The following is a 27,589-nucleotide window of genomic DNA, read 5'->3' as shown; positions in this document are numbered from 1 at the left end:
GTTCTGTTCTGACCCGCAAGCTCGCCGCAGGCCTGACGGGGCTAACAGCAGCAGCCCTGGGGGGTGGGGGGGCACGGTGACTCCTGCAGCATTGCCCGGTGCTAGGGATGGGCACAGCTGCGTAACTCTCCAGCCCCCCAGGCTGCTTCTAGGCCTGGCTCTGACCCCCCTCTCCCGTAGGCGGCAGCAGGCACACTCCGGCTCTACCACCCCCAGGAGGACACTGCCCCCTGCTAGCAAAGGGGCCTGTCTCACTGCCAGCACGCAGTGTCCCCAGGCAGGGAAACCCCCTTCTGGCGCTGCACAAACCAACCCGAGGCTGGGGTGTTGAACTCTGTCATTCTGCCTTTATTTGCACATTGTCATGTGTCAGTCAACAAAACAGCTGTAACAAATAAAACGCCCAGCAAAGCCAGGCCTTTGGGTCACTCGAGGCATGTCTGTCCCGCTGCAGCGCGGGAATGGGAGGGGTCCCGGGGTCGGCTGGTCTCAGCAGGGCTCGCCCCTCTTGCAGAGATGTAGCACCCTATAGCCCGGGCCCCAGGACGCACTCACCCGGAGCAGCCGCCCTGGTTTCTTTTTGTTTTTTATACAAACTGAGAGAATAAAAAAACGTCGTGTGTGTAATCAACCGGTCAGCAACAAAAATAGTAGAAAGACTCCAAAGGTCTTTACCTGATTGTAGGAGAGCAGCAAAGTGCGGGGGCGGGAGGGGGGTGTGCACGAGCAAGTGCATTGCAGGTAGCGGCCGGGGCGCAGAACACGCCCTACGGGCCGTGTTCCAGGGCTCTATAGTGCATGGTCACTTCATGGCTTTTGCTAAGCAAGCAAACAAGCGGGAAATCTAGCTGCTAGCGTTGCTAACTAGCCCCACGGAAGGCCCGTGTCTCCTCCAAGGGGAAGCTGCGGTGTTTATAGGGGAGATGGGTTGGCAGCCCCCAAACGTGCCCCACTCCCCAGGTTTGGGCTGAGAGGGCGTCTCTGGGCAGGCCCGTATCGCCCCAAGGGGCTGACATCCTGTCCATGGGGAACAGGAGAGATTGCACCAGCTGGTTCCAGGGGGACCAGGGCGGGGGGTTCGGCATGGCCCCTACCTTCCGCTCGGTGCGCAGGGCAAGGGGGTTGTTACTGTGCCAGCGGTCGGCTCAGCGTGATTCCGGGAGGAAGATGTGGGCCCTGCCCGGGGGCTCCCAGGCTAGATTCTTGGCCCCAGGCGGCCCGCGGGGCGGCGCAGGCAGGGGAGGTGCAGCGGGGGGGGGGGAAGGAGCAGACGCCCCAGCCAGGAGCCAGGTTCTGGCAGTTCTGGGTTGCTTGGCCCCTTTGGTCCGGCAGCGCTTGGTCCCCTCCCAGCACCGTGCAGGAGGTGCCAGCGTTTGAGGCATTAACCCCTTCCTTCCCCTGCAGCCGGCGGCTATTCGCCTTTTGCCTCCTCCAGGATCTGGGGCAGGTTCTGGTCCTTGTGTGGGACCAGGGGCTTGCTGGGGCCGTGGTAGTCCTGGACGGCTTTGGGCTCGTTGGTGTGATACGAGCCCTTGTAGCGGTGGTGGTGGAGATACAGCAGCAGCAGCAGCCCGGCCAGGAGCAGCAGCAAGAAGGTCACAACTACTGGGAAGGAGGAAACCAGCCGTGAGTGCGTCTCCCTCCTGCAGCCGCGGCCTGAGCCCTAGGCCGGGTCCCCTCTCCTGCCGCAGCCTGACGGGGGCACCCGAGACAGGCCGGGCCCTGGAGCCCAGCTCCCCACTCGCGCGGCTGGGCCAGCAACCTCCCCCGGCTCAGCTATGGGCCCAGCCCAGTGCAGCCAGAACCGAGTTCTCCCCCGAGCCTCACACCGCCCCTGCAGGCAGCCCCTTGGCGCGAGAGCAGGTGACCTCGGCTGCCGGCAGAGAGAACCCGGCCCTGCTGCTGGCTGGTGCGAACGCGCGGCCGCGTCACTTACAGCCAGTGATGATCCCGATCCAGCCGTCGTCGTGCACGTGGGGGAACTCTGCAAGAGACACGGGGCCGGGGGGTCAGCCGGGGGGGGGGGGGGGGGGGGCAGGGCTAGGCTGGTACATGGTGCACAGCTCAGCCCTGCCCCCCAGCCCATGTGCCCAGCAAGGGGGTGATGGGGTCAGGACCCTGCAGCCAGGGACCTGCCCCCGGCCCTCCCGCCGCTGCGCTGCTGGCTGGGGCTGGTGGCGGGCTGCCCGGCAAGAACTGCTCCCCCCAGTGCTGCAGGGCCCAGCCCTGGCGATAGGGCTGCTGCCTTCCCACTGCTCATGCATCTTGCAGCTGAGGCTGGGCGTAGAACCCAGGAGTCCTGGCTCCTCCCCACCCCCCCTAACCCCCTAGACTCCCCCACACGCCTCTCCCAGAGCGGGGGATAGAACCCAGTGCAGCTGGGCGGGGCTGGCATGAGCCCTCCCTACCTGTGCCCATGTACCAGGGGTCCATTTCGGGGGGGATGTCCATGATGCTGAGGGGCATGGAGCCGCAGTTGGACTCCACCAGCTCCCCCGTGATGCTGTAGGACACCGGCCTGCCGCTGGGGCGGAAGATGGCTTTGAGGGGCAGGATGCTGTTGAACTTCACCCCTGACAGGCAGCCCGAGAAGCCGGGCGTGTTGTACTTCTGGATCTCGGGGTCGATCATGCCTGTCTCTGCAGGAGCATGGAGAGGAGGGGGTTAACTGGGGCCAGGGGGTTCCCCCAGTGGGGAGGGGGAGCAGGCTACTCTGGCCCCGTAGGGCTGGTTAGGGGGTTTCAGCTTCCACGAGCTGGGGATGGGCGAATGGGTCCCAGCCTGTCTGGTGGCCACTGCCAGGGCCCCGAGCTGCCAAGGAGCAGGGCAGTTCCCAAGGGGGGGGCAGAAGGGGCAGGGCAGTTTCCCGGGGGGGGGGTGGAGGGGGACAGGCAGTTCCCAAGGGGGGGCAGAAGGGGCAGGGCAGTTTCCCGGGGGGGTGGAGGGGGACAGGCAGGGCCCTGGGGGGCAGAAGGGCAGGGCGGGTCCCCTGGAGGGGGGAGGGGGCAGGGCAGTTCCCCTGGAGGGGGGAGCGGGCAGGCAGTTTCCCGGGGCCCTGCTTACCCATCACGCGCCCCAGGTACAGGTTCTTGGGCGAGTCCAGCTTCCTGTCCACTAACAAGGAGAGCTGCTTTTCCGTGACGGGGAAATAATCCACCTGGGGTGAGAGTGAGAGCCCTGCTCAGCCCCCGCAGCCCCCAACACCCCTTCAGGGGCCAGAGCTCAGCCAGGGGCAGTTCGTTCAGCCACTGACCCGGGAGCTTCGCTGCGTCAGCTCAGCACGGCCTCGCGGGAGCCAATCCGGGTCCAGCCACTCAGCCCCAGCCAGAAAGTCTCATGTCCCTCAATCACAACAACGCTGCCTGGCACCCACCTCCCCCCGACACCCCTGCCTCCGCGGCCCCTGGAGCAGATCCCTGCCCCCATCCAGTGGCCCCTGGAGTGGATCCCTGCAGGGCAGGCCTGGCCCCAGTCCGCGGCCCTGCCCGGCGGTACCTGGGTGTAGAGTGTGCGGTTGATGCGGGTGATGTTGATGCGATGGGGCCTCCCATCCGTCACGGGCGTGGTGGTGAGCGGGAAGACGTAGGGGCCGGTGCCCAGCTCGTAGTGCAGCTGCAGGCTCCCTGCCAAGGCAAGGCCCAGAGCGATGAGCAGGGGCCAGCCGCGAACAACCCAGAACCCAGCACGGGGAGGGACCGGGGGGCCGGCTACATGGTTAGATCCTCCAGTAATGCACCGGGGCCTGAGGATCCCTGACAGGGAGGGGGTTCAGCTCTGGGCCAAGACCCTGGGAAGGTGGGGAGGGGGCGACGCCAGCCTGAGGCCGTGGGGGCCCCTGGCTCCGGCCTGAGGCCATGGGGGACGTGGCCCTGGCGGGCAGGCTGGGGAGGGCCCCTGGCTCCGGCCTGAGGCCATGGAGGGACGTGGCCCTGGCGGGCAGGCTGGGGAGGGCCCCTGGCTCCGGCCTGAGGCCGTGGAGGGACGTGGTCCTGGCTCCAGCCCCAGGCGGGCAGGCTGGGGAGGGCCCCTGGCTCCGGCCTGAGGCTGTGGAGGGACGTGGCCCTGGCTCCGGCCCCTGGCGGGCAGGCTGGGGAGGGCCCCTGGCTCCAGCCTGAGGCCATGGAGGGATGTGGCCCTGGCTCCGGCCCCTGGCGGGCAGGCTGGGGAGGGCCCCTGGCTCCGGCCTGAGGCCATGGAGGGATGTGGCCCTGGCTCCAGCCCCTGGCGGGCAGGCTGGGGAGGGCCCCTGGCTCCGGCCTGAGGCCATGGAGGGACGTGGCCCTGGCGGGCAGGCTGGGGAGGGCCCCTGGCTCCGGCCTGAGGCCGTGGAGGGACGTGGCCCTGGCTCCAGCCCCAGGCGGGCAGGCTGGGGAGGGCCCCTGGCTCCGGCCTGAGGCCGTGGAGGGACGTGGCCCTGGCTCCGGCCCCTGGCGGGCAGGCTGGGGAGGGTCCCTGGCTCCGGCCTGAGGTCCCTGGGCTCTCACCGTCCTCACGGATGAGCACGGCCACGTAGTCCCTGCGGAAGGAGCTGACGTAGAGCAGGACGGCGGGCGCGGTGCCGGTGCGGAAGCTGAAGCTGAGCTCCTCGCTGGTCAGGTTGTAGCCCGGCAGCGGCTGGCTCCTGATGCTGGCGAACTCGCGGGCGGCCAAGAGCTCGGCCGGCAGGATGTTGTAGCGCACCCAGGTGCCGGGCTCGAAGTAGGCGCCGATGTCTGCATGGGGGGCACAGAGGGAGTGAGACGGCCTGGCCTGAGGTGGGGGGCAGCTACGTGCCTCCAAACCCCCCCTTGCACCCCAGCATCCTGCCCTGCTCCCTGAGTCTCTGGGGCCCCCCCACGCCCCCAGGGATCACACCTGACATGGGAACAGCAAAGCCTGCCCCACGCTGCACCTGTGGGGCTGTGACACAGGAGCCTTGGTACAGCTCCATTCACCCCGGCCTCTGGGCGGGGAGCCCTGCCCCCGGGGCCCCGCCCCTCACCCTGGCCTCTGGCCGGGCAGCCGTGCCCCAGGCTCCCTGCCCTGCCCCTCACCCCGCCTCTGGCCGGGCGGCCGTGCCCCGGGCGGCGCAGCGCCACTCACTGCGGTTGCAGAAGGGCCCGTCGAAGGCGGAGAGGCTGCAGTTGCAGGTGTAGTGGCTGTAGCGCTCCACGCAGAGCCCGCTGTTCTGGCAGGGCACCCGCGGGTACTGGCAGTAGCCGGTGCAGTTCACCCGCACGCCCTCCGTCTCGTTGGCCTTGCCCTCCAGGTTCAGCGTCCGCCCGTTCATGCGCAGCGCCCGCAGGCACCCCAGGAAGGGGCGCAGCCGGTGCTCGGCCGAGCCTGGCCCGGGGGACAGAGAGCATCAGGCCTGGCTGCCCCCACCGCGGCAAGGCCTGCACTGTCAGGCTGGGTTGGGCGGTCAACCCCGAGGGAGGATCGGCAGAGCCCCAAAGCACCAACTCCCCCGGGAAAATCGACCTCACCCTTCACTAGCCGTGCTCGGGGCTCAGCGCCTGGGAACACCCCAGCCCTCAGGAGAGACCCCGATTCGCACCTGATGGGGAAACTGAGGCACTGAGCAACGGAGAGATGTGCCCAACGTCACAGAGCTGGGGACAGACCCCGGGAGTCCTGGCTCCCAAACCCCGGCTCTCACCACTAGCCAGTGCTGCACTGAGACTGAAGAAGTGCTGAGGGGAGCGTGGGCCCTGGGGCTGGCTTGTGTTTCTGTCTGTACCGTGGTAACGTTTGAACGCCGCAGCTGAGCAGTTCTCCATTGGAACGGGCAGAACCTGGGGGTTCTGGGAAAAGGGGGCCACAGGGGGATGCATGGAGCCCCTGCCAGCTGCCGAACACAGCCGCAGGGTCAGGCACCTGGCAGCTCTCTGGGGATCAAATCAAACAAAACCTCAAACAGCTGAGTGCCACCCGGTTAACCCCTAGCAACCCCCTGCCCCAGGCCTGTGCTCCGGCAGGAGGTGAGGCCAGGCTCAGCCCCGCCCCACCTGGCCCCGCCCCATTGCTCACTGCCTACTGAGCGTCGCTCCTGTGCCCGTTGCTTCCAAACCAGAGGAGAGCAAGGTACTTTGGGGAGAGAAAAAGGAGACACCCAGAGCCCCTGGCAGGAGGGGGAGAAGGGGGAACCTTGCTGGGGGGACACCCAGACAGCCCCCGCACAGGGGGGGGACAATGGGGGGAGAAGGGAGGGTGGGCTCATGATAAGAGAGGTGGGTGGAAAGGGGGCACAGAATCTGGGGGGAAATGAAAGGAGGTTCATGGGGGCATGCTAGGAGTCCGGGGTGTGCAGAGCTGGGTGGTTGGCACCCTGCCCCCAGGGGTAATTCTTGTCTGAAGAGCCCAGCAACTCTGGTTCCCCTCTGGTGATGCACCACTGTCCCCGGGCACCCGGGTCACTGTCTCCCCTGGGCCAGGGGCTGGGGGGGGGGGGGGGAGGCTGGGCTGCTGCACTCCGACAGGCCTGGCACTGACTGAGGGAAGGTGCCAGAGCCCCAGGGAAAGGAGGCTGAGGGATCGGATGGGGTGAGGGGCTCTGCTGGGCGGTGGGGGAGCCCGAGGGCCCCTCTTGCAGCTGCAGGGCTCCCCCTTGCAGAAAGGGGGGCAAGGGCCTGGCACACTACGGGGGCCCTGGGCCAGGGCTGGTTACAGGTCTGAGCAGAGCACCCTTTAAAGCCAGGATACCCCACCTGTTGGCTAAGGAGCAATGCAGCCCAAGGAGGCCCTTAGCCTGGCTCTAAACCTGCTGTGCTGTGCCAGCTGCAGGACTCCTGGGTTCTCTAAGGGGAGGAGCTGGAGCACCCCATATTTGCTGTTGGGCTGGGGAGGGGCCTGAGCCGGGCGCTGGGAGCAGCCCCGGAGGCCACAGGCTCTGCCCTTCACTCACCCACGTAGAGGGGCCTGTCGAACTCCAGCCGGATGTAGCTCTGGGGTGGGGCCAGCCGCACCACCCAGGGCAGCTTGTCCACCCGCAGGCGCGCCAGCTTCACGTTGATCTCGGCCTTCACCTGGTGCCACTCGTCATCGCTGAAGGGGACGGGGGATCTCACCGTCAGGTTCTCGTCCCCGTTCCCAATGTCGTACGCGAACACCACGTCTCTGGTGGCTGGGGAAGCAGGGGAGGTCAACTCTCGGGGGCTCCCTGCCAGCAGCACCCACTCCCTGGGCCCCCCGGAGTCCCGCCCACAACCCCTGCAGTCCCAGCCCTGGCCCCTGCCGGTCACCCTCCGACGGCTCTGCCGGTGCCCCTCAATCCTGCCCCGCAGCCCCCCCCTGCCCCCATCACCCTGCGACAGCTCTGCCGGTGCCCCTCACTCCCGACCCACAGCCCCCCCCACTCCAGCCAAGTTCTGGAAGATCCCGTCTGCAACTCCCCGGCCCCGCGCCCAGCCCCTACTGTTGAGCTCGATGCGGATGTAGTTCCTGCAGCCCCCGTTCTCCAGGAAGACCCCGGAGAGGGCGGTGGTTCGGAAGTAGAAGGAAATGTCCAGGCTGTGGTTGGCCAGGAAGGTGGGGAACACGAGGGAGGCGCCTTTGTTGAAGGAGACGGTGTTCCAGGTGTTCCCTGAAAGAGACCAGGGCAGGGTGAGACCCAGGCCCAGCCCCTCCTCCGCAGGACAGAGGGACCCTGCAAGGGCCCCGGCCGTGCCCCCCGCCCAGCAAGGCACTCACGGTCTCCATAGCAACGCAGCGGCCCCAGCAGGAACTGGGCCTCGGACTGGGAGCGGTTGGTGTCTCCCACCACGACCTGGGTGACGGGCAGGTGGTCCACAAAGTTCAGCAGCCCCTTGTCCGTTCTCCTAGAACCGGAGCGGGGGTGAAAGAGCCGGGGTCAGAGAGGGACAGGAGCCCCCCGCCCGTTCCACGCCCCTGCCCTCCTTCCCCACCCCCAGCTGGATGCCCCCCACTGCCTCACTCCCCACTGCCCCACCCTGCTCCACCCCCCACTGCCCCACCCTACCCTGCCCCCACTCAGCTGCCCCCCACTACCGCTGCCTACTCACCCCCGTCCCTCTGGCACTCTGCACTGCCCCATTCCAACCAACCCCACCCCGACTCTGCGCTGCCCCACTCCACCCCATCACCTCAGCCACCCCATCCCCAGGCACCTCACCACCGCCCTGCACTGCTCCCCACGTGTGCCTCAGAGCCAGCCCATGCTCCCGCCCCCCAGGGGCTCACCACTGGGCGTGGTCGGCGTCGCAGTTGCAGAAGTGCTTGGGGTCGGCGCAGTTCTTGCCCAGGCCGCAGGCGCAGCGCTGGACGCCCGGCGGGGAGCCCCCCCAGTAGTAATGGCGCTGGTTGTGGCGGCCCATCCAGAAGCTGAAGGGCGGCCCGTCTGGGGGAGGGGACAGAGCCATGGGTGAGGCCAGGGGCGGGGGGGCTGAGCTGGGCTATGGGGCTCGGGGAGTGAGCCCCGTCCTGAGGGAGCATCAACCTGTGCAACCAGATGGAGAGCAACCCAGGGGGCCAGACCGCACCTGCCCAGACAGGAGGCGCAGAGGGGGTGGGCAGGGACCATGAGACTCACCCCATGACCCTCCCCTCCCTCACTGCTGGGGCAGGGCAGTGACCCCCCAGCACCCCCCCCATTAATCCCATTGCTGGGGTGGGGCAGAGCCCCCCATTTTCCTCCCCGCCAGGGGCAGGGCAGCGCCCCGCGGCACTCACAGGGTGTGTTGAGCAGGCGGGAGTTGTAGCAGGAGAACTCCAGGTACTGCTCGCAGTACTCGGAGCCGTTGGCCAGGGCCTCCACCTCCGCCCACGAGGCGTTCCAGTACTCCACCGCGCCCAGGAAGGGCCGGTCCAGACTGGAGCCCCTCACCCGCGTGGCGTAGTACCGGTTGTGCCGAATGATGGTCCAGGCCCGATCCTCTGAGGATGACACGCAAGGAGAAAGGATGGAGTCAGCGTGGGAACAGCCTGGGAGTCCCTTCGCCCAGCCCTTCCCTCCAGCTCTCTCCTGCATCACTCGGGGGCGGGGGGAAATGGGGGCAGCCCGGGCACCATGACAAGGTCCAATCCCCTTCCCTACCAATGGGCCTCAGCCCTGGCCGCCCTGAGGGCCCCTCTGCAGGCAGGGCCGGGGGCAGTCGCTTTCGTGCCTGGTTCTGGAATGGACACCGTCACCGGCCCTCCAGGAGCCCCACCACACAGGTGCTGCATGTGGGGACGGCTTCTGGTCACCACTGCCTGGGGCTGGGTCAGAGCCGGCGCCCCCTAGAGGGGAAAAGCCCTGTGCCCCATTCCCTGCCCCCCTGAGCCAGCCAGTCCCTGCCCTGGGGCTGGGTCAGAGCCGGCGCCCCCTAGAGGGGAAAGGCCCCAATTCCCAAGCCCTGCCAGACCCTTTAGCATCTCTCCTTCCCCACCCGGCTACCTCGGATGTCGCAGTAGACGGTGAAGGGTTTGAGGGGCCCGCTGCCATCAGGGTCGATGGTGAAGTTCCCAGATGTTTTCCCACTGAGCCGATACGCGTCACACGACTCTTTGTAAAGGGCTGGAACAGGCAAAGCAGGAGGCTGGGATGAGACTAGCGAGCTGGGCTGGGTGTGGCAGCTGGGGCCGGGAACCCGCCCTCAGCCCCCCGTCCCCCTGGCTGGGCCGGAGCTCACATTTGTGGCAGGTCTCTCCCTTGTATCCCGTCAGGTTGCAGACGCAGATGAAGTCATCCCAGGACTGCAGGCAGTGGCCGCCGTGCTCGCACAGATTGGGGGTGCACCTGGCGGGGACAGATGCAGCTGAGGACGGCCGGGCGCATGGACGCCGGGGTGAGCAGGGTGTGCAGCTATCCGGCCGTGACTCCAGCCATTGGCAGAGCTGCCCAGGCAAACCTGCCCTCTGTCCCAGCGCAGCCAGACCCTGCCTCAAACCTGATCACTCCACCCCAGGGCAAACTGTGCGTCGAGCTGCTATTAATGACGGCGGCGCTGCACGGATGCCGGCGGAGATCGAGGCCCCCGACAGGCCGGGCACTGCGCGGACACAGTCCCTGCCCCGACCAGCTCACTCTGAACCAAGCAGAAATGGGGGGGCTGACAGCTGGCGGCAGGGCAAAGCCTCGATCTCAGGTCCCTGCAGGCCCAGCCCTAGGCACCGAGGACAAGCCCATGCCTCTCCCCCAGGGTTTGTTCTGGGGCAGCCCTCCGGCGCAGACACAGCCCAGCTCCTGGCGCGGGTCAGGCAGTGGCCGGCCGGCCGGCACATACCTGTCGGCGATGCTGCACATGTTGAAGAACACGTTGGAGTATTGCCCCAGCCGCTCCTGCCTCAGCAGGTCCAGCTCCACGGGCTGGGCGTCAACACTGATGCTCTGTAGGCAGCCGTGGAAGGTGGTTTGGTTCGAGAGGCAGCCGGTGATGGCGGCGGGTTTGGGGCAGCCTGGAACATACACGGGGGTGGGGTGGGGTGAGTGCTGCCTGCCGCCTGCCCCCCAGCCTGCCCCCACCCCGCCCCGGCCCGGGCCGCCCACCTCCAAAGAAGTACTGGGTCCCGGTGCGCAGCTGGAAGGGGTGGGCCACCCGGAACTCGGCCCCGTCGTTGTCGTCGATGGTGATCACGGCCGAGCCGTCCCGCGCCACCAGCTCCACCATGTGCCAGAAGCCGTCGTTCAGCCGGTACCCTGGATGGGGGCAGAGGGGGGGCAAGTGGGCCCACAGGTGGCTGGTTCCCATCACCTCCTGCGCCCCCTTGGCGGGACAATTCAATGCTGGGGCCTGAGACCCCCAGCAGGTGGCCATGGGGCTGGCCTCCCCCCAGCCCCTCCTCCCCTAGCCCCCTCTTTGGTCACGTAACAAAGTGAAGGGGAAGGGGGGTCGGGATCCCAGCCTGTAAGTGCCGAGATGGGGAACTATCTGGGAACAGGCTTTCCGGTCTAGCAGAGGATGGTCCGACATAGGGCCATGGCTGGAAGCGGAGGCTAGACAAACTCAAAGGTGTGTTAACGTGCAAGTAATTAACCATTGGAACGAGGTCTCTAGCACTGGTCATTTCCAATCCAAACCTTGACGCTCTGCTCTGGGAGCTAAGGGGCGGGGGGGGGTCCCATGGGCTGCACTGGGCAGCAGGTCAGACCAGCCCGGGAAGCTATGAACTTTAGGGTCGGGGTGGGGGTCGGGGTCAGGGTTAGGGCAGCAGGTCAGACCAGCTTGGTTAGGGTCAGGGTGGGGTCAGGGGTTTAGGGTCAGGGTGAGGGTCAGGGTGGGGTCAGGAGTCAGGGGTTTAGGGTCAGGGTCGGGGTCAGGGCAGCAGGTCAGACCAGCCCAGTAAGGGTTAGGGATGAGGGTCGGGGGTAGGGTGGGGGTGGGGGTCAGGGTTAGGGCAGCAGGTCAGACCAGCTCGGTTAGGGTCAGGGGTTTAGGGTCAGGTGAGGGTCAGGGTGAGGTCAGGAGTCAGGGGTTTAGGGTCAGGGTCAGGCTGTGGGTCGGGATCAGGGTCAGGGCAGCAGGTCAGACCAGCCTGGGAAGCTATGAACCTTAGGGTCAGGGTCGGGGTCAGGGTCAGGGTAGCAGGTCAGACCAGCCCGGGAAGCTATGAACCTTAGGGTCAGGGTTGGGATCAGGGTCAGGGCAGCAGGTCAGACCAGCCTGGGAAGCTATGAACCTTAGGGTCAGGGTCGGGGTCAGGGTTAGGGCAGCAGGTCAGACCAGCTCGGTTAGGGTCAGGGTGAGGGTCAGGAGTCAGGGGTTTAGGGTCAGGGTTTAGGGTCAGGGTGGGGTCAGGGGTTTAGGGTCAGGGCAGCAGGTCAGACCAGCTCGGTGAGGGTCAGGGCAGCAGGTCAGACCAGCCCAGGAAGCTATGAACCTTAGGGTCAGGGTCGGGGTGGGGGTCAGGGTCAGGGCAGCAGGTCAGACCAGCTCGGTGAGGGTCAGGAGTCAGGGGTTTAGGGTCAGGGTGAGGGTCAGGGTGGGGTCAGGGGTTTAGGGTTAGGGAAGCAGGTCAGACCAGCTCGGGGAGCTATGAACCTTAGGGTCAGGGTTGGGGTGGGGGTCGGGGTCAGGGTCAGGGTGGGGGTTGGGGTCAGGGTTAGGGCAGCAGGTCAGACCAGCTCGGGGAGCTATGAACCTTAGGGTCAGGGTGGGGGTCGGGGTCAGGGTCAGGGCAGCAGGTCAGACCAGCCCGGGGAGCTATGAACCTTAGGGTCAGGGTCAGGGTGGGGGTCGGGGTCAGGGTCAGGGCAGCAGGTCAGACCAGCCCGGGGAGCTATGAACCTGCAGCGAATTCCAGTTTCCTGCGGCCGGGCTGGGCAATGGAGACGTTGATCTGGCCGTTGCTCAGTACCATCTCCAGGGAGCCCAGGTGCTCAGCGAAGCTGGTGTAGAGCAGGAGCCCCACCGTGTCCCAGGAGCGGAACTTGAAGCTGACGGACAGGCGGTTCCGGCGCGGGATGCCTGGCACTTGCAGGTAGTTGTTGATGCCAGCAAAGGTGATGGGCATGTAGAGCTGATCCCGGCAGTAATGGCTGACGTGGCCCTGGGAATAACCACGAGAGCTGGTGAGTGCCCAGCTCCGTCCAGCCCCCTGGCACTGCCGCTTCCCCTCTTGCTGCCCGGGGCAGGAGTGGGGCACTTACAGCCCAGGCCCATTCACGTGGGCCCCGCCCTGGGGCTCTCTGGGATCAAAATCAGAAGACAAACAAGGAACCCGGATTTAATTATCACAAGGTTCCCCATATCAAAAGTACAAATCAGAGTTGTACATAGAAGAGGGTGTATTGGTGTACCTTGGAGAGCGTTTCCCAGTATGGGTAGTCCCATCCCAGCTTGCAGGGAAATGATCTACCTGGTGCATGACACACCCTCAGGAGGACATCCAGGGGTAGACAGAACCATGCAGCGCCTCACCTCAGTGGGTTGGTGGCCGTGCACGAAGGCAAATGTGCAACAATACAGTGAAAATTGTTTGGTCTGTGCACAGAACAATCCTATCCCCACAAAAAGAAATGCTCCCTTAAGAGTGTCTAGGGCAAGCTTTGCAAATTGCTTTTGTGGGACCCTTGCAGAAGGCTCAAAGAGGAAACCAATGCCCTCTGCTCCAGTCTCCAAATGGTGGCAGCATTTCCTTTGAAAGCAAACACTGCCTTAGCTACACCAAAGATCTTAGTGGAACAAGTCTCCTCTCGCTGGCGACTCCCTGCTAGGGAACAGTCAGACAGAGGAACACGTTATTGGGCAAGTGTTCCAAAAACGTGTACAGTTGTTGGGAGTGCAACAAAAACGGCACCTTCCATACAGGCCTCAGTTGCCAGGGATGGCAGAGCGAACAAATCGCACCATCAAACTCATGCTGTGGAAACTGGTAGATGCCAATGGACACAATTCGGACACCCTGATTCCACTCATTTTAATGTCACTCAGGGTAACTCCCCCGGCCTCCACAGACCATAAACCCTTTGAGGTGATGACTAGGCGAATGCCAGAGCATCTTTTGCGGCATGCCAGTGGCTCACAGCTAGAGGGAGTGAAAGTTGAAACCTTTCTGCAAGGATTACAAAAACATTGGAATCAGATTCACTTGCAGGTAGCCATCAAACTGGGGAAATCCAGATGGAAGGCAAAAGCCTATTTTGATAAAAGCCAAAGAGAGAAAACTTGGGTCTCCAGTTTCCCAAGCAACGCTCCTATCATATGCTGCACCTGAACACAACTTACGTAGCCGATGGACTGGGCCAAATGTGGATAGACTCGGTGCCGCTGTATACAAAATTAGAATCTCACATGGGAGCAGAAAATTAGATCAATTCTATCCTGCGAATCAGTTGAAATTGTACCGGAAAAGAGAGATTTCTCCACAGGCAGAGGAAGGCGAGCCATTGACTGCAAAAGCGTGTAACCCAAGAGCCGGTGAGAGTCAGCCCGGGCACAGGAAAAGCAAAAAAATGTGGGGTGTAACAACACTAATCCTGTACTTCGGCTTGAATGCTGCCTTTCAAACTGTGTGCCAGAAACTGGGAATGGGCGACAGGGGATGGATCACTTGATGATTCCCTGTTCTGTTCATCCCCTCTGGGGCACCTGGCATTGGCCACTGTCGGCAGACAGGACACTGGGCTAGATGGACCTTTGGTCTGACCCAGTCTGGCTGATCTTATGTTCTTATGCCACAGACTGTTTAGCCATAAGAGACACCGATCACTGCAGTAGATCAGGCTGTTGTACTGGGACTGGACTCAGACTTGCCTATTGAGGGTAAGGCTGGACAGGTAACAGTGATTTGGGTGCGAGAAAGAATGAACCCAGATCAAGGCCAGGATGCGATACTATGCCTTTTAGCTGAAATTTTCTTCGAATGGGATTATCAACCAGAACAAGGACAATTTATATTTAAGACTTGGGATAAAATTTTGTTTATCTCATGGACTAAGAGTACAACTTTGACAATACATAAGGTACAAAATCATGTCAGGTCTGTATAGATTGGGATTACGTCTAGTATTGAAAGATGGCGAAAATGTGTATTATGGAACGATTTTCCACTGTAGGTCCAGAGACGTGGAGGAAGGTATGTGCATTATCTGCCCAAAAAATTAGGCAGTCACTACTTGGTCCAACTACTCATAACAAATTTTACCAAAACATTAAAGGACTAGGAGGGGAACAAATTGTTCTTGCATAGGATACAGAAGAAAATGAATTTTCAGCCTTTTGTAGATTGGCGGAATCTAGCGGGGGGAGGGTGTCAAGTTGGGTGGAAGTCACTCTTGGCCAATAAGTGATGGAATTCCTTATGGATCATGGAAAAACAGAACCAAGTGACAAAGCCCAGTAAGAAACGGAGCAAGGACCATATGTAACCTAAACAACGAAGCCTGTGTCCAAATTAGTTTTTTGGATAGAACAAAAGTTATCAATAACTACTCAAAGCAGAGGTGCAGGCAATGCTAGTGGGAAAAGACTGTGAGTCACAGAATTCAGTGCAATGCCCTGAGTTGCAAGCAGGCCCTGTCAGTGGTCGCACAGCTACCCCTATCCCAGGGGTATTCATTAACCAAGTACCATTTCTGCATTTCCTTGTTGTCATAGGCACTGACTCCTGGGTGCTCCCGGGCTGGTGCACCCATGGGAAAAAAATACCGGGTGCTCAGCACCCACCTCCAGCCCTGCCGATCAGCCCCTCCCCCTTCCTCCCATCCCCCACCATTAGCTGAGCTAGGGCCAGGCATGCTCGGGGGAGGGGATGGAATGGGGGGGGCAGGAAGAGGGCAGGGTGGGGCCTTGGGGGAAAGGGTGGAGTGGGGGCAGAGCGGGGGTTGAGAACCCCCAGGGGAAGTGGAAAGTTGGCACCTCTGTTTGTTGTGTTAAATGTATCTAATTGGCAATGAGTAATTGCAGCTAATAGAGAGATACTAAAGTTGCATCTTTCTTTGCACTACTGCTTGTGGATAGGGTAACTGCTTTTCAACCCTGAGTGCAGGATATTGCTAACTTGGGTCTGGACATACGAACTAACCTGTATGCTCCTAGAAGAAAACGAGGAATTGGTCTTTTGGGGGTTCTGAATAGCACTACAGGGTTATTTGGTACAGGAATGTTAATTTGGATGAAGGTTGGTGTTGAGAGAATCAAAAAGCATATCAATTATGGTAATTTGAGGTAATAACTCCTCTATGTGATCACCTGGAAATGTACCAATGGGATTTACTGGCAGCGAATGCAACACAGATTTCATGTTAAAGATACAACTAACTAGGGAGACCAGACAGCAAATGTGAAAAATCGGGACAGAGGGTGTGTGTGTGTGTGTGGGGGGGGTGTTAAATAGGAGCCTATATAAGAAAAAGACCCAAAAATTGGGACTGTCCCTATAAAATCAGGACACCTGGTCACCCTACAACTAACCAAATGGAGATCTCCTATGGAGCGAATAGCCTTTCCTGGAGAAGGACAGTGTTGTGTAGTGACCAATCGCAAAGAATTGCCACTGCCAGTGCAGATGTGTGGTCACAACTCCACATTTTTGTGTTAAACCACAAGTGCCTACAATGATTGGGCACGCAACGGTGTCTCCGATGCCCACTTCTAACAATTAAACCATTATCCTTAGTAACCCTGATTATCGGGATCTTATTGGACAAAGTACTCCAGTGTTTCCTGCATAGATACCACCACTGACCTTACCACTCAAACAACTCGAAAGAAAAGAGTCACATTTAATTGACATTAGTAATGAAACGAACAAGGCAAATCAAGCAATATCTGAAATGTTAGATAGTGGCAGCTCCCAAGGCAGTACACCTGGAGGAATGGGAATTGGATGGAAGGGATGGATTACTGGCCATTGTTTCTTTACTATGTGTACCATCCTTACCCTATGTTACTTGGGAGGAAGACTTAGACCCATGTGTACAGAAAGGGTTAAACCCCCCCTGCCTTGTGTAATTCAGCCTGTTTCCTTTCTCTTGTTGTCAATTACTGTCAAGCAGCCAGGGCTAATATGAGAGAAGCAGATGAGGATGTGGATGTGTATGAAGACATGCGTAACATAAGCCCACATCACGGTCCAGAAGCTCCCTATGATTATAATTACGTACCACAGTGCAGAGGAGTAAAGGATCCAGAGAGGAAGAACTAATCCCTAATACGTATAGAATGAGGGCATGGGTCTAGAGTTACATTACATAGAAACTTTAGGTATAGAGGTAAGTTACATATAAGATTTTGAATATTAGATCAATGATGTTTGCTGTGTATTACTGTATTAATCATTGCTGCATAGTGGCATGTAATATGTATGTGACAGGGCTCTTACTGTCTTATTATCTCTTGATAGTGAGCTAACACTCACCCTGTCAAGGGGAAGGGGAGATGTAGCCAGGGCCGGCTCTAGGCACCAGCAAAACAAGCTGGTGCTTGAGGTGGCACATTTTTAGGGCCGCCAGAATTCCGCCCCTAAAAATGTGCCCTGGCCGCCCTAGCTCACCTCCGCTGCTGCTGCCACGGCGTGCGAAACAGCTGATTCGCGCGCCGCTACTCGCCCTCCCTCCCAGGCTCTCAAACCTCGGAGGGGGGGGGGGAGACTCCGAGTGGCCGTGGCGCGGGCGCCGCTTCTCCCCCTCCCTCCCTCCTAGGCTTGAGAGCCTGGGGGGAGGAGGCAGGGCTGGGGATTTGGGGAAGGGGCGGAGTTGAGGCGGGGCCGGGGGTGGGGTAATTAAAGAACGGGGCGAGGGGGGGGGGGGGGCGGCCAAAATTGTTTTTGCTTTGGGCGGCAAAAATCCTAGAGCCGGCCCTGGATGTAGCCAGTGATTTTAGTTTATTATTCATTTATTGTGTGATGTTCTGATTAACACCATGTCATGTGCTAGATAATCATTGTATGTTAAAGAGGGTTAAGTTGTAGGATGATAAAAGTATAAGAGTGGTCAGTATTTAGAAAGCTAAGTAAGAAAAGGTCTTGCATTTCAGCCTTAGGCTGAGGCCTGCAAGATTTTAGGTTAGTTATTTTAGGCCTTGGAGCTCAGAAATGCTGACCGAAGTAAGTGAGCGAAGAATAACCCGATGCCCTAAGATTATGGGCAAAGAGATTCCAAGGGGTAATACTGAAAAAAATTAGCTGGAAGATTAACTTTAACTCACAAAAATGGTGTAGAGGCACATCTGTCTCTAACGTGTCTTAACCACAGGATCCAAGTTGTGCGTCAGTGATAACTAAATAAAGAGAGCCTACACGACCTATAGAAATCGGAGGGCCTTCAATGTCTAAGGGACACCAGACCGATAAGGAAAAAGAGGGGTGACACTTTCATGTACATGCGCAGAATGTAGGTATAGGCAGAATCACGTTACAAAAAGGAGGTGCCCAGAGTGGGGAAAAAGGAGCTTCCTATGGGAGGATCCAGCAGGAACCATCCCTCTCCTGATGATCAATCCAGGAGACCCATCAGCCCCTAACACTGTCAGGAGGATGTGAGTGGCTGTAGCTATCCCTGGTGCCTGGATGGATCTAGTTGTGGGACCCTCCTCACTGTGTTAGTACCTTTAATCACACTGAGAAGAGAGAGTGGACCTTGTTCCTGTGACTGTCTGTGTTACTTGCCGCTGGTGTCATGTGTTCCTGTGAGCTCTAGATCCAAACCAGGCAGAGAGAGCTCTGCTCAACTCCAGCCTGAAGCCGCCAGAGCCAAACCCATGAGGCAGCCGCAGCTGAGGCCCCGGCTCTGAGCTCGCACCCATCGCCTGGTGACAGCAGCTGATGGCCCCGGGCCCAGGACGACCTCGCGCTATCGATCTGGGGCTGGATGAGTGAGCGCTGGAGCAGACAGTTCCTGGCCCGTAGCCAGCTTCAATCCTAGCCCCACGCCGGGCTCGGGTCGCTGACAGCCAGAGCTGCCTCCGCACAACGTGCCTGGGACAGATCTGTCAAGGCCAAAGGGACCCCATGTGCACTCCCCCTGCGCCCCAGGAACCCCCACTCCCTTTCCCTGGGGTTCCCCACACCTCGAAGTGGATGTTGGACGCTCTCCTGCGGACCAGGTCAATGATGTTGACCCTGTTGAAGAAGATGTTCTCCATGCATCCCCGGAAGTTCTGTCGATAGACCAGGCTCCGATTCTTCTGACTGATCACACCGCCGAAGAACAGCTGTGGGGAGTCAGGGGGATTGGGCTGAGCCCCAGCCGTCTGGGGCACCGCTCGCCCAGTGCAGATGGGACATGCCCCCTGCCCGGCAGGGAGCTCGGCACCAGTGGGGCTGGGCTGCGTCCCTCTGGGCTCCCAGGGACGGGGGTATCCCCCGGTAGCCCCCTCCAGCACAGAGCAGAGCCCCACAGGGGACAGGGAGGGGCCTGGTTGTGATCTGCCGCTGGCTTAGCTCCTGGTCCCAGCTCGGAGGACATCACACGGGCGCAGCCTGAGCCCCGGGGCCCTGCTGCCCACAGTTCTCAGCACAGCAACATGATGGGCCCCCTCTGTCCCCTCAGGGCTGGGAGCCCGGGCAGAGCTGCGCTGGGCAGTCCCCTCCAGCGCAGTGTCCAGCCGGGCCGCCCCAAGAAGCAGGCCCCCCAGTCCTGCCCCTGCCCCTCCCGACCCCGCTGGGACTGGACAGGCTCTACCTCGGTGTCCAGGTCCAGGTGCTGGAAGTCCCCGTTGCAGCGGAAACGTCTGACCTCCCCGTCCAGGCTTAGGTTGACGTGATGACCGTGGCGGTCAATGCGCAGCTGGTGCCAATGCTGATCATCAAGGAGGCTGCCCACCGTCACCGTGGTGTGTCCCTGACTGGAGTGCATCGGGCTGCTGCCTGGGGAGGCCGGCCAGTCACCCTACTGACAGGGAGGGGCCTCAAGCCTCCCCGGTGCCGCTCAGGGGTCATCCCAACCCCCCTCCTGCCACCCACCCCCAACAACCCCGCTACGAGGTACGGACTGGCCACAGCCAACCCCCATCCTACAGCCCAACCCCCATGGCTCCAATCCTCCCCCCAGTACAGGCCAGCCCCTGCCGAGCCCCATCCCACTGCTCAACCCCCATAACCCCAATCCTCCCCCCAGTACGGCCCAGCCCCTGCCAAGCCCCATCCCACTGCTCACCCCCCATGGCCCCAATCCTCCCCCCAGTACGGCCCAGCCCCTGCCGAGCCCCATCCCACTGCTCACCCCACAACAATGCCCCCCAGAGTACAGAGCAGCCCCTGTCAATCTCCCCCCATACTGTGCAGCCCCTTCTAACCCCCATCCCCTGTCCAAGCCCTACCATCCCCGGTAACCCTCCCTAGCACTGAGCAGCCCCGCAGCGCCCCAGCCAGTCCCAGACTCACCTAAGCTGATGTGTAGCACCAGCTGGGCTTGTTTCAGCTCCACGGTGATGTAGTCCCCCTGGGAGCCCTCGCCGTGCATCAGCAGCCCCTCCCGCTCCATCGTCTTGAAGTTGAAGGCAAAGACGTCCTGGGCAGTGCGGACGGTTTTGCCGCGGAAGCGGTAGGAAATGGCATCGTCCCCGTCGAAGTACAGCACATCAGACCCTGGGGGACGAGTGTAACGAACTGGGACTGTTTTTACTGTGGTCTTTGAATGCTGAGTGGGGAGTGTTGGCTGGGACGGTTGCAAGGGAGGTTGGCTGGGACGGTCTGCATTGGGGGATGGGAGACTGGCCTAGGGGGAAAATACCTGAGCATGTAACATGAGAACCCAGGAAGGGGTTGAAGGCCAGGTGACACCTTTTCCCGGGAAACTGAACAAAGGCTGTGGGAGGGGTCGCTGAAGAGAGTTTCAGGAGCTGGCTGGTGACATGGCTGTGGGGCAGATGGGGCTCTGACCTCCCAAGGGGGCTGTGGTGCCCTGGGACCCCAAGATGGACCTAATTGGGGGGGATCCTGTTATCTGTGCCTGCAAGACCTGTCTTGGACTGTATTCCTGTCGTCTAAATAAACCTTCTGCTTTACTGGCTGGCTGAGAGTCATGGTGAATCGCAGGAAGCCGGGGGTGCAGGGCCTTGTGTCCCCCCACACTCCGTGACAACAAGACCCAACGTCACCCAGGGCACTGGCCAAACTTGCCCACACCCCTCTGCCTAGCCCCTACCCTCCCTGCTGAGAGCCAGACTCAGGGGACGCCTGATGTCTGCAAACATCTACAAGGCGTTTGGTTTTCTAATTGTTTCAGGTTTGTACTGCAGTTTCATGAGTCACTGGCCGGGTTATCCAGGCCATTGTTCCTTTGGGGGCCCAGGAGCCTTGGAAAGGGGGTGGGGCAAGGCTCCCCTGGCCGGTTTTGGGGTGATTAGACCCCCCTGGTCAGGGTCAAGGTGGTCAGGTGCCTTCAGCCCAGTCAAGGAGAGAGCTGCAGAGAGGAGAGCTCGGTCTGGACCAGCCCCAGGAAGGAGGGCTGTGCACCCCCAAGCCAAGGGAGAGTCTCCAGGCCAGGGGGCCAGGACTGGGGGCACCCAGCTCCCCAGAAGGGCTGGGAAGCCCTGAAGCAAAAGGGGAGCTGATAGATCTGAGTAGATTAGACCCCAAGAGAGGGGGAAGATTGTTTAGAAGACACTGGTGACGGTGAATTATTTTGGAGACTTGGAAGGAAACTGAGGTCAGAAGCCTGCAGGCCCACCCTGGGGCACAAGAGGGGCCCTGGGATGGCCCCTGTCTACAGCTCCCCAGGGCTGTTTTGATCACCAGATTTGTTTCAAAATTTAAAACAAAATGAAACTGTCCTGAGTGGGGCAGAAGAGGAGGGGTTGGGGCGGAGGAGAGCTGGGACAGGAGCCTCGGGGGCGCCAGCGGGAGGAAGGGGAACAGGTCTCCAGGCTCAGTGGGGAGGGCTGGGGGCAGTGGGGTGTTGGGGCAGGACTTGGTGGGGGTCAGAGCTGAATTCCTGGGGAGCTGTATGGGCTCCAAATCACCCGATGGGCTGAACGGGGCCTGGGGCCCCGGGGCTCTGTGCCACACAGCGCCCAGCCAAGCCAGCCCATTGCTCAGAGCCTTTATGCCCTCTAGGAAACCCCCAAGCCCCCTCCCCGCAGCGTCAGGCCCAGCTAGCGCCAGGGCTCCCCCGGCGGCCTGGTGCTCACTCACGGTAGGGGCAGCCGTAGAGGCCCAGGCGCAAGCCGATCTTGCCTCGCGGGTTCCAGGCCCGGGGGATGATGCGGATGTAGCGAGCCAGGATGGGGTAGTGCAGGTCGTGGCGCACCACCCCGCTCTCGTTCACGTTCCCAAAGAAGGTCTGGCGGAGAAACAGCCCCTGTCAACACAGCCCCCGCAGCGTGGGGTGACTGCGCCCCCCACCAGCCCCTTCCCACCCGCGGGGACCACGCTCCCCCGGGCCGGCCTAGGCTGTAGCCGACCTGAGGCCTGGCTTGGCCAGTGGCCTCTCTCTGACAGGGCCCAGCCCCTCAGAGGAAGGTGTCAGAACCCCACAGTGGCGGGGCTGGGGTGATCCGCCCCCTGCTAGCTCTTAGCCTGGTCTCTCAGTGATCAGGGCAGTGGGGCAGGAGGAGTGACGCTCCCTCCCACGTTTGTTACCACAGACTGCAGCCGTCACTCTGGATGCTCTTGCTAGCCATCGAACTGGCCAGCCCCCCTTCGAGCCTTATTGACTTCTTGGCCTCGCCACCGTCCTGTGGTGTGGAGTTCCACAGGCCAACCCCCCATTGGTGGGAGAGTTTCCCCTTAGATCAGTTTTGAATGTCCCCCTGTCAGCGACTGTCTTCTCGTTCTTGTGGCGTGGGGCAGGAAAGTCGGCAGCTCCCACTCCCTCCTTTAGCCTGGCACGGTCTCATAGACTTTTGTCCCGTGCCCTCAGAGCCGTGTGCAGACGGGGGCACTCAGGAGCCAGGCAAGGCGCTGGCACTGGTGGCAGCCCCCTGGATGTAGTGGCAGTAGCTCCTTACCCAGTTACTCCCTAGCTGGAAGAAGGGCTTCCAGCTGCTGGGGTGGTCCCCGTACAGCACGATGTAACGTGTCACCCAGTCATACGTGTTGTACGTCCCCTGCGTGGCCACCGCATTGATCTTGTGCTTCTGCATCAAGTCGATCTGGAGCCAGGGCTGCTTGTCGCTGGGGTCTGGAGACCAGCCACTGCTGCCTGTGCCGGAGGGCATGGTTAGATCCGGTGCCACCCGCGGCTCTGGCCTTTCCACTCCCTGCTCAGCTCAGAAATGGGGCCAGAGCTGCCCAAGGGCAGCAGGGTAAACGCCCTCCGAGCTGCCCCAGGGCCTCGCCCCACCCCACGGGGACCCCGGGGCATCACTGACAGGGGGATCCCATAGGAACCCTACTAACCTCCCCACTCTGCCCAGGCGCTGCTCTGGGGCATTTGGGGACCCTCCCTCCTTCGCCAGCACCATGTGCAGCCAGGCCACTGCTTTTTGGGTCTCCAGCAATTGCCCCGTGGCTGGGGCAGGCTCCTGGGCCCAGCTCTCCCCGGGGCCAGGCAGGCGGGACTCACTGTGCAGCCGGGCGAAGCTGGACGAGTAGAAGATGTTGTAGCGGGAGGAGGCACCGATGGATGAGGAGTAAAGGGGAGCAACCAGCTCATCGTAACAGTGCTCTGCAGAGAAGAGGCTGCGTTAAAGCCACTTTGCCGGCCTGGCCTCCGCTCCTCTCCCCCAGTCCACGCCAGCCCTTGGCCTCAGAGTCTGCCACCGGGGGCAGGGCTGGACCCTTGGGCATGAGGGACCCAATGGGGCCCATTAACTCCTTTGACACTGGCCACAGCTCACGGTCTCTGCGTCCCCAGCAGCTGTCCATCGCAGGGGAGTAGCTGAGATGCCACCCTGGCCGGGAGAGGGTAACCCGATGGCTCCCCCCAGTGTCCCCTATGACCGCACAGCCAGTGCGTGTGCAGGGTGGGCCAGGCTCCCACCCCGACCCTGTGGGACCTGGGGGCTGAGCCTGTGCGAGGCTCCCAATCCATCTAGTGCCCCCCCGTGTTCACCAGCATTCCCAACTCCTTCTGGTCCTTGTGTCATGACATGCAACCCCCTTCACCCCCCCATGGAGCACCCACAAGCACACGAGTCCAGCCAGAGGCCCAGCCGGGCCAGGGGAGCATAGGGCAGACTGACTACAGCACAGAACGGCCCACTGGAGATGGAGGCGCTAGAGGCCCGAGGGGACAGGGTGTCTCTAGGAAGGGTGTAGCGGGGCAGATACCCCACTCCGGGGAGGAAGGCTGGGCTGATTGGGGAAGCAGCCACAGCTGGGGCCACACCTAATCAGGCCACAGCAGGCCCTGATAAAAGGGCTAAGGGAGGAGCTGGGTCAGAGTCTCTCTCCAGTCTTGGAGGGAGAAGGGCCTGGCTGTCTGGGAACAGAGGGGACCAGACCAGACCAGACCAGACCAGACCAGGGCAGGGCAGGGCAGGGCAGGGCAGGGCAGGGCTGGGGAAAGGCGAGAGGAGCCCCAGCCTGAGGCCTGGTTAAAGGCCGAAGGAGGTACTGGGGCTGCAGAGGTGTAGCCCAGGGATGGGCGGAGGCAGCTGGTCCTACGCCCTGCCAGTGATGTGTGGCCATTACAGACTGCTGTCTGCCCTAGGGAGTGGGGGCTAGATGATGACTGGCAGTAGCAGGTTGGGGGTTCCCCTGGGAGGGGAGACCCAGCGTGAGGGGGTACTGCTGGGGCAGAACCCTGAGTAAAGGGCATCGGGGTCTGGGAGGGATATGAGGCCTGAGGCAGGTGAGACACCAGCCAGCAGGAGGCGCTCTGGAAGCTGGAATTAAGCTAATTCCAGGATGACCAGCAGGAGGTGCTGCACTGGTGAGTGAGTCATCTGCTAGACAGTAATTTCCATTACTTGCATCTGAAGAAGTGAGGTTCTTACCCATGAAAGCTTATGCTCCCAATACTTCTGTTAGTCTTAAAGGTGCCACAGGACCCTCTGTTGCTTTTTACAGATTCAGACTAACACGGCTACCCCTCTGATATCTGCTAGACAGGGAACTAACTGGGGGTACCTGCATGGGTTACTCAGCATTTGTGCATCCCTCCTCCCAGCCCCTGCTGCTACCCTGGAGCCATCAGGGCTGCGAGGCCTCGGGGAATGCTGCCCCTGCCACGTTCTCCCAGTGATTTCACAGTGAGCTAGAAAGGCCGGCTGTTCCCAGGCACCTGGACCCGGCCAGATGCAGGAGGGCAAAGCCCAGCTGTGGGGAGCAGTGACCCTGGCCAGGGTCCCGGGGCAGCCGGCAGGGCAGGATGGTGCCTGCCTACTGGGGACACTTGGTGCTAGACAGCGTGGCCCTTGGGCCCTGCCCCAGAGACACTGACCATTGCTGCTTGCACAACAACTGATCAGGAAGGGTCTGCCCCACGCGGGGCCCCTGGGCTCAGCCAGGGAGTCTGCCCCACACAGGGCTCTGGGTGGCTGGGCTTGACTGGGCTCCCTGGAGCAGCAAAGCTTCCCTCTGCTCACCGGCTCTCTTTCTCCCACTGCAGAGAGCTGACACGCCCTGCAGCTGCCCGCACCAGCCACACGACTGCCTGTATGTGGCTCTGGGGAGACCCTGGCCAGGGGAGGGGGGGAAGCCCCATGTTCCTGCAGTGTCAGCCGGGCACCCAAAACACTCCCATCCCCCAGCGCTAGCCTCAGGCTAGTGCCCCTGGGATGCCGCTGGCGCTGGCAGGAGAGAGCCCAGGGCTGGACGGGGAGGGGGTTATGCAAATCTCCATTTGGAGGCTCCCGATGGGGCCAGGCAGCCCCTGCCCTGTATCAGGTGGGGCAGCCCCAGCCGGCTCCACACGCAGGCCGATGCACTGGCCGGATCCCACGGGGCACCCACCAGGCGAGTCTCTTTCTCCCCCTCTCCTGCGTCCCAGCTGATAGCAGCAGAGTGAGGGGCTATGGGGGGACAGCAGGAGCTGTACTCACCTCCCCCATTTTCCAGCACGTTAGGGACCCCGCTGCACACTCCCCTCTCGGTGGGGGGAGGGTTGGGGGGCAGGCTGGGCTGGGGTACAGGCAGGCGGGGGAGCAGCTGGGGCAGTTACCCATGAGGATGCAGGGCCCTACACAGGCTCGGGGGTGGTGCCCAGCAGAGACTGAGGCTCCACATTCAGCCCCCCTTCCTGGGCTGTTCTCTGGGAGTCCAGAACCACGTCCCTCACCCCAGGGTATCAGAGGGGCCCAGAGCCCCTCACTAAGGCACCCAGCCCTGCTCGGTGCCAGCGCCTTGCCCCAGCTGAGCCCAGGGAGTCACACAGGCCCGGGGGGAGTCAGTGCAGCTGGGATAGGTCACTGCCCCAGCCCAGGGAGGGGGCCCTGGGGGCACATCCCCAGCCAGCCCCACTGCTCTGCAGAGCCCCCTTGTGGCACCCACAGCACCCCAACCCCTGGGTGCCTATTCCTGGGGACACCTGGCTAGTGAGGCCCCAGTGCCTCTTGGGCTATGGCAGAGCAGACATCCCCGATGGGAGAGGGGCTACGCCCCCACACCCCCCAGCTGCAATCCTGGGGTCCCCAACCACCTGCCGGCATCCCAGGCATCAGCAGAGCCGCTCAGCAGGGCTCAGCAGGGCTCAGCACAGCCCCGAGGGTGACGGGGAGCAGCCGGCACTGGTACAGCCACACAGCTGGGAGGAACCCAAGGGCCCTGCAGCCCCAGGCCAGGCCAGGTTACTGCTGCGGTGCCAGAGCCGCACCCGAGGCCAGACCTGGCCATGTGCTCCGGCGCAGCACCCTGCGGCCGCCTTGCCAAGTCGCTGAACAGGTCAGAAAATCCGGCCCATGTGCCAGAGGGTGGATCCCGGCAGCGCCATGGGAACCGCCTGCTTCTCCCGGTGGGATGGGGCCAGCCCTGCTCTCTCCCTGAGCAGACGGGATGCCCCAGAGACCCCAAACAAGGCTTGCTAAGCGTGCGACCAAAGAACAGTCCCAGATCAGCAATTACTGACCTGCCCGTGGGGCCATCCTCCCCCCAGGGCAGCAGAGCAGAAGCCCCTGTGGCCATCTCCCCCCCCCCCCCCCCCAGCATGGCCCCGGGCACCACCTGCCTCTCCTGAGACCTTGGCCGACCAGCCCCTCTGGATTCACTCCCTGCCTAGGCTGGGCACTGGGCTGGGCCCTGGCATGAGGCCAACACCCCCAGAATCCTGCCCAGCTGCTACGTGTACCTGCGTGCGACACCTGTAGGGGGAGAAACCCCAGGGCCATTGTGGGGCAGGCTCCCACTCCTTACCATTAGAGGGCCAGAGGAACAGCTTCCTTGCCCCAGCCTATGTCCCCTTGGGTGCAGCAGATCAGGGACACGCCAGCCCAGTCCTAGAACACGGCAAGCCCCAGGGGGCTGTCCTGTCTCCTCTGGGACTGGCCCAGGATCCTGCTTGGGGGTGGGGGTGGGAGGGTAATTCCTGACCGTCCCCCTCCCCATCCACAGCAAAGGCCTGTTGTTGGAGCCTCTTTCACAAGAGAGGCCCTGGCAGCCCCACTCCAGCCAGGCACGCAGGCTCCACACTGCACAGAGGGGGTCATGGCACCTCCCCACAGCCGGGGCCAAAATCGCTCTGTATGGGCACCCCCCCTGCCCCCAGCCAAGCACCCCCACACCCCTCAGCTCCTGGGGAAGTTTTTTTGCAGCAGCTGCTGCTGCTCCAGGGAGCCACGGAGAAGTAGCTTGGGGAGGGGGACAGGGCGCAGGGGCTCTGCCCACACAGCTGCCGGCGGGCAGGGGATCTGCTGGGGGTTCGGGGCTGGGCAGCTCTGCAGGGATGGAGCTGGGGCTGAGGTTGTCTCTGGCTGCTGGTCTCAGGACTGCAGTGAGCGGCAGGCAGGTGCTGCAGTGGGGGGGGGAGGGGTAGCTGCTCTGCACCCACCAGGCTGGGCTGGATCCATGGCACGAGAACTATTGATCCCAGCGGGGGAAGGGACCCTGGGGCTTGGGGGCAGGGCTCGTGGGGTCTATCCCTGACCTTGCCACCACCTGGCCAGGTGACCTTGGGAAAGTCCCTTCCCCTCGCGGTGCCTCAGTTTCCCCGTCTCTACAGCGGGGAAGGGGGGGCTCCCCGGGCGCTGGGAAAGGGCAGCGAAGCTGGCGGCTGTTTGGGGCTGGGAGCGGGGGCAGCAGGGCCTCGTCCCGCATTGCGGAGCCGGGCAGATCCCGCGGCCGCGGCACTTACGGGGCGGGCAGCGGTGGCGGTCCAGCGGCAGGACGGCCGCGCAGGCGGCGAGGAGGAGGC

At 62.1% G+C, this 27,589-nt stretch overlaps 1 protein-coding gene across 2 annotated transcripts in view; it reads right to left on the bottom strand.

The window, feature by feature from the left end:
* Nucleotides 1–327: 327 nt before the first annotated feature.
* Nucleotides 328–27,589, bottom strand: part of CNTNAP1 (contactin associated protein 1) — a 27,309-nt gene continuing 47 nt past the window's right edge. Inside the window, exons 1-24 of one of the 2 annotated variants that reach the window (XM_054014532.1) lie at nucleotides 27,530–27,589; nucleotides 22,865–22,966; nucleotides 22,308–22,501; nucleotides 21,493–21,640; nucleotides 19,741–19,944; nucleotides 19,040–19,224; nucleotides 18,426–18,569; nucleotides 12,204–12,465; nucleotides 10,466–10,615; nucleotides 10,203–10,374; nucleotides 9,609–9,715; nucleotides 9,374–9,493; nucleotides 8,668–8,871; nucleotides 8,179–8,335; nucleotides 7,669–7,796; nucleotides 7,394–7,561; nucleotides 6,884–7,102; nucleotides 5,083–5,322; nucleotides 4,485–4,712; nucleotides 3,496–3,623; nucleotides 3,064–3,157; nucleotides 2,409–2,639; nucleotides 1,937–1,984; nucleotides 328–1,605 (exon numbers count right to left, since the gene is read on the bottom strand). The exon at nucleotides 27,530–27,589 is cut by the window's right edge and continues 47 nt beyond it. In XM_054014532.1, coding sequence (XP_053870507.1) covers nucleotides 1,412–1,605; nucleotides 1,937–1,984; nucleotides 2,409–2,639; nucleotides 3,064–3,157; nucleotides 3,496–3,623; nucleotides 4,485–4,712; nucleotides 5,083–5,322; nucleotides 6,884–7,102; nucleotides 7,394–7,561; nucleotides 7,669–7,796; nucleotides 8,179–8,335; nucleotides 8,668–8,871; nucleotides 9,374–9,493; nucleotides 9,609–9,715; nucleotides 10,203–10,374; nucleotides 10,466–10,615; nucleotides 12,204–12,465; nucleotides 18,426–18,569; nucleotides 19,040–19,224; nucleotides 19,741–19,944; nucleotides 21,493–21,640; nucleotides 22,308–22,501; nucleotides 22,865–22,966; nucleotides 27,530–27,589 — 3,887 coding nt within the window. In that variant the 3' untranslated portion in view covers nucleotides 328–1,411. The remainder of the gene's footprint in view (nucleotides 1,606–1,936; nucleotides 1,985–2,408; nucleotides 2,640–3,063; nucleotides 3,158–3,495; nucleotides 3,624–4,484; nucleotides 4,713–5,082; nucleotides 5,323–6,883; nucleotides 7,103–7,393; nucleotides 7,562–7,668; nucleotides 7,797–8,178; nucleotides 8,336–8,667; nucleotides 8,872–9,373; nucleotides 9,494–9,608; nucleotides 9,716–10,202; nucleotides 10,375–10,465; nucleotides 10,616–12,203; nucleotides 12,466–18,425; nucleotides 18,570–19,039; nucleotides 19,225–19,740; nucleotides 19,945–21,492; nucleotides 21,641–22,307; nucleotides 22,502–22,864; nucleotides 22,967–27,529) is intronic. The other variant, XM_054014533.1, reaches the window with a different exon arrangement.

This window comes from Malaclemys terrapin, chromosome 25, assembly GCF_027887155.1.
Source record: "Malaclemys terrapin pileata isolate rMalTer1 chromosome 25, rMalTer1.hap1, whole genome shotgun sequence".
In the NCBI taxonomy this organism is placed as follows: Eukaryota; Metazoa; Chordata; order Testudines; family Emydidae; genus Malaclemys; species Malaclemys terrapin.
Note: the sequence above shows the minus strand (reverse complement) of the source record. Positions and strands in the feature narration are given on the sequence as shown.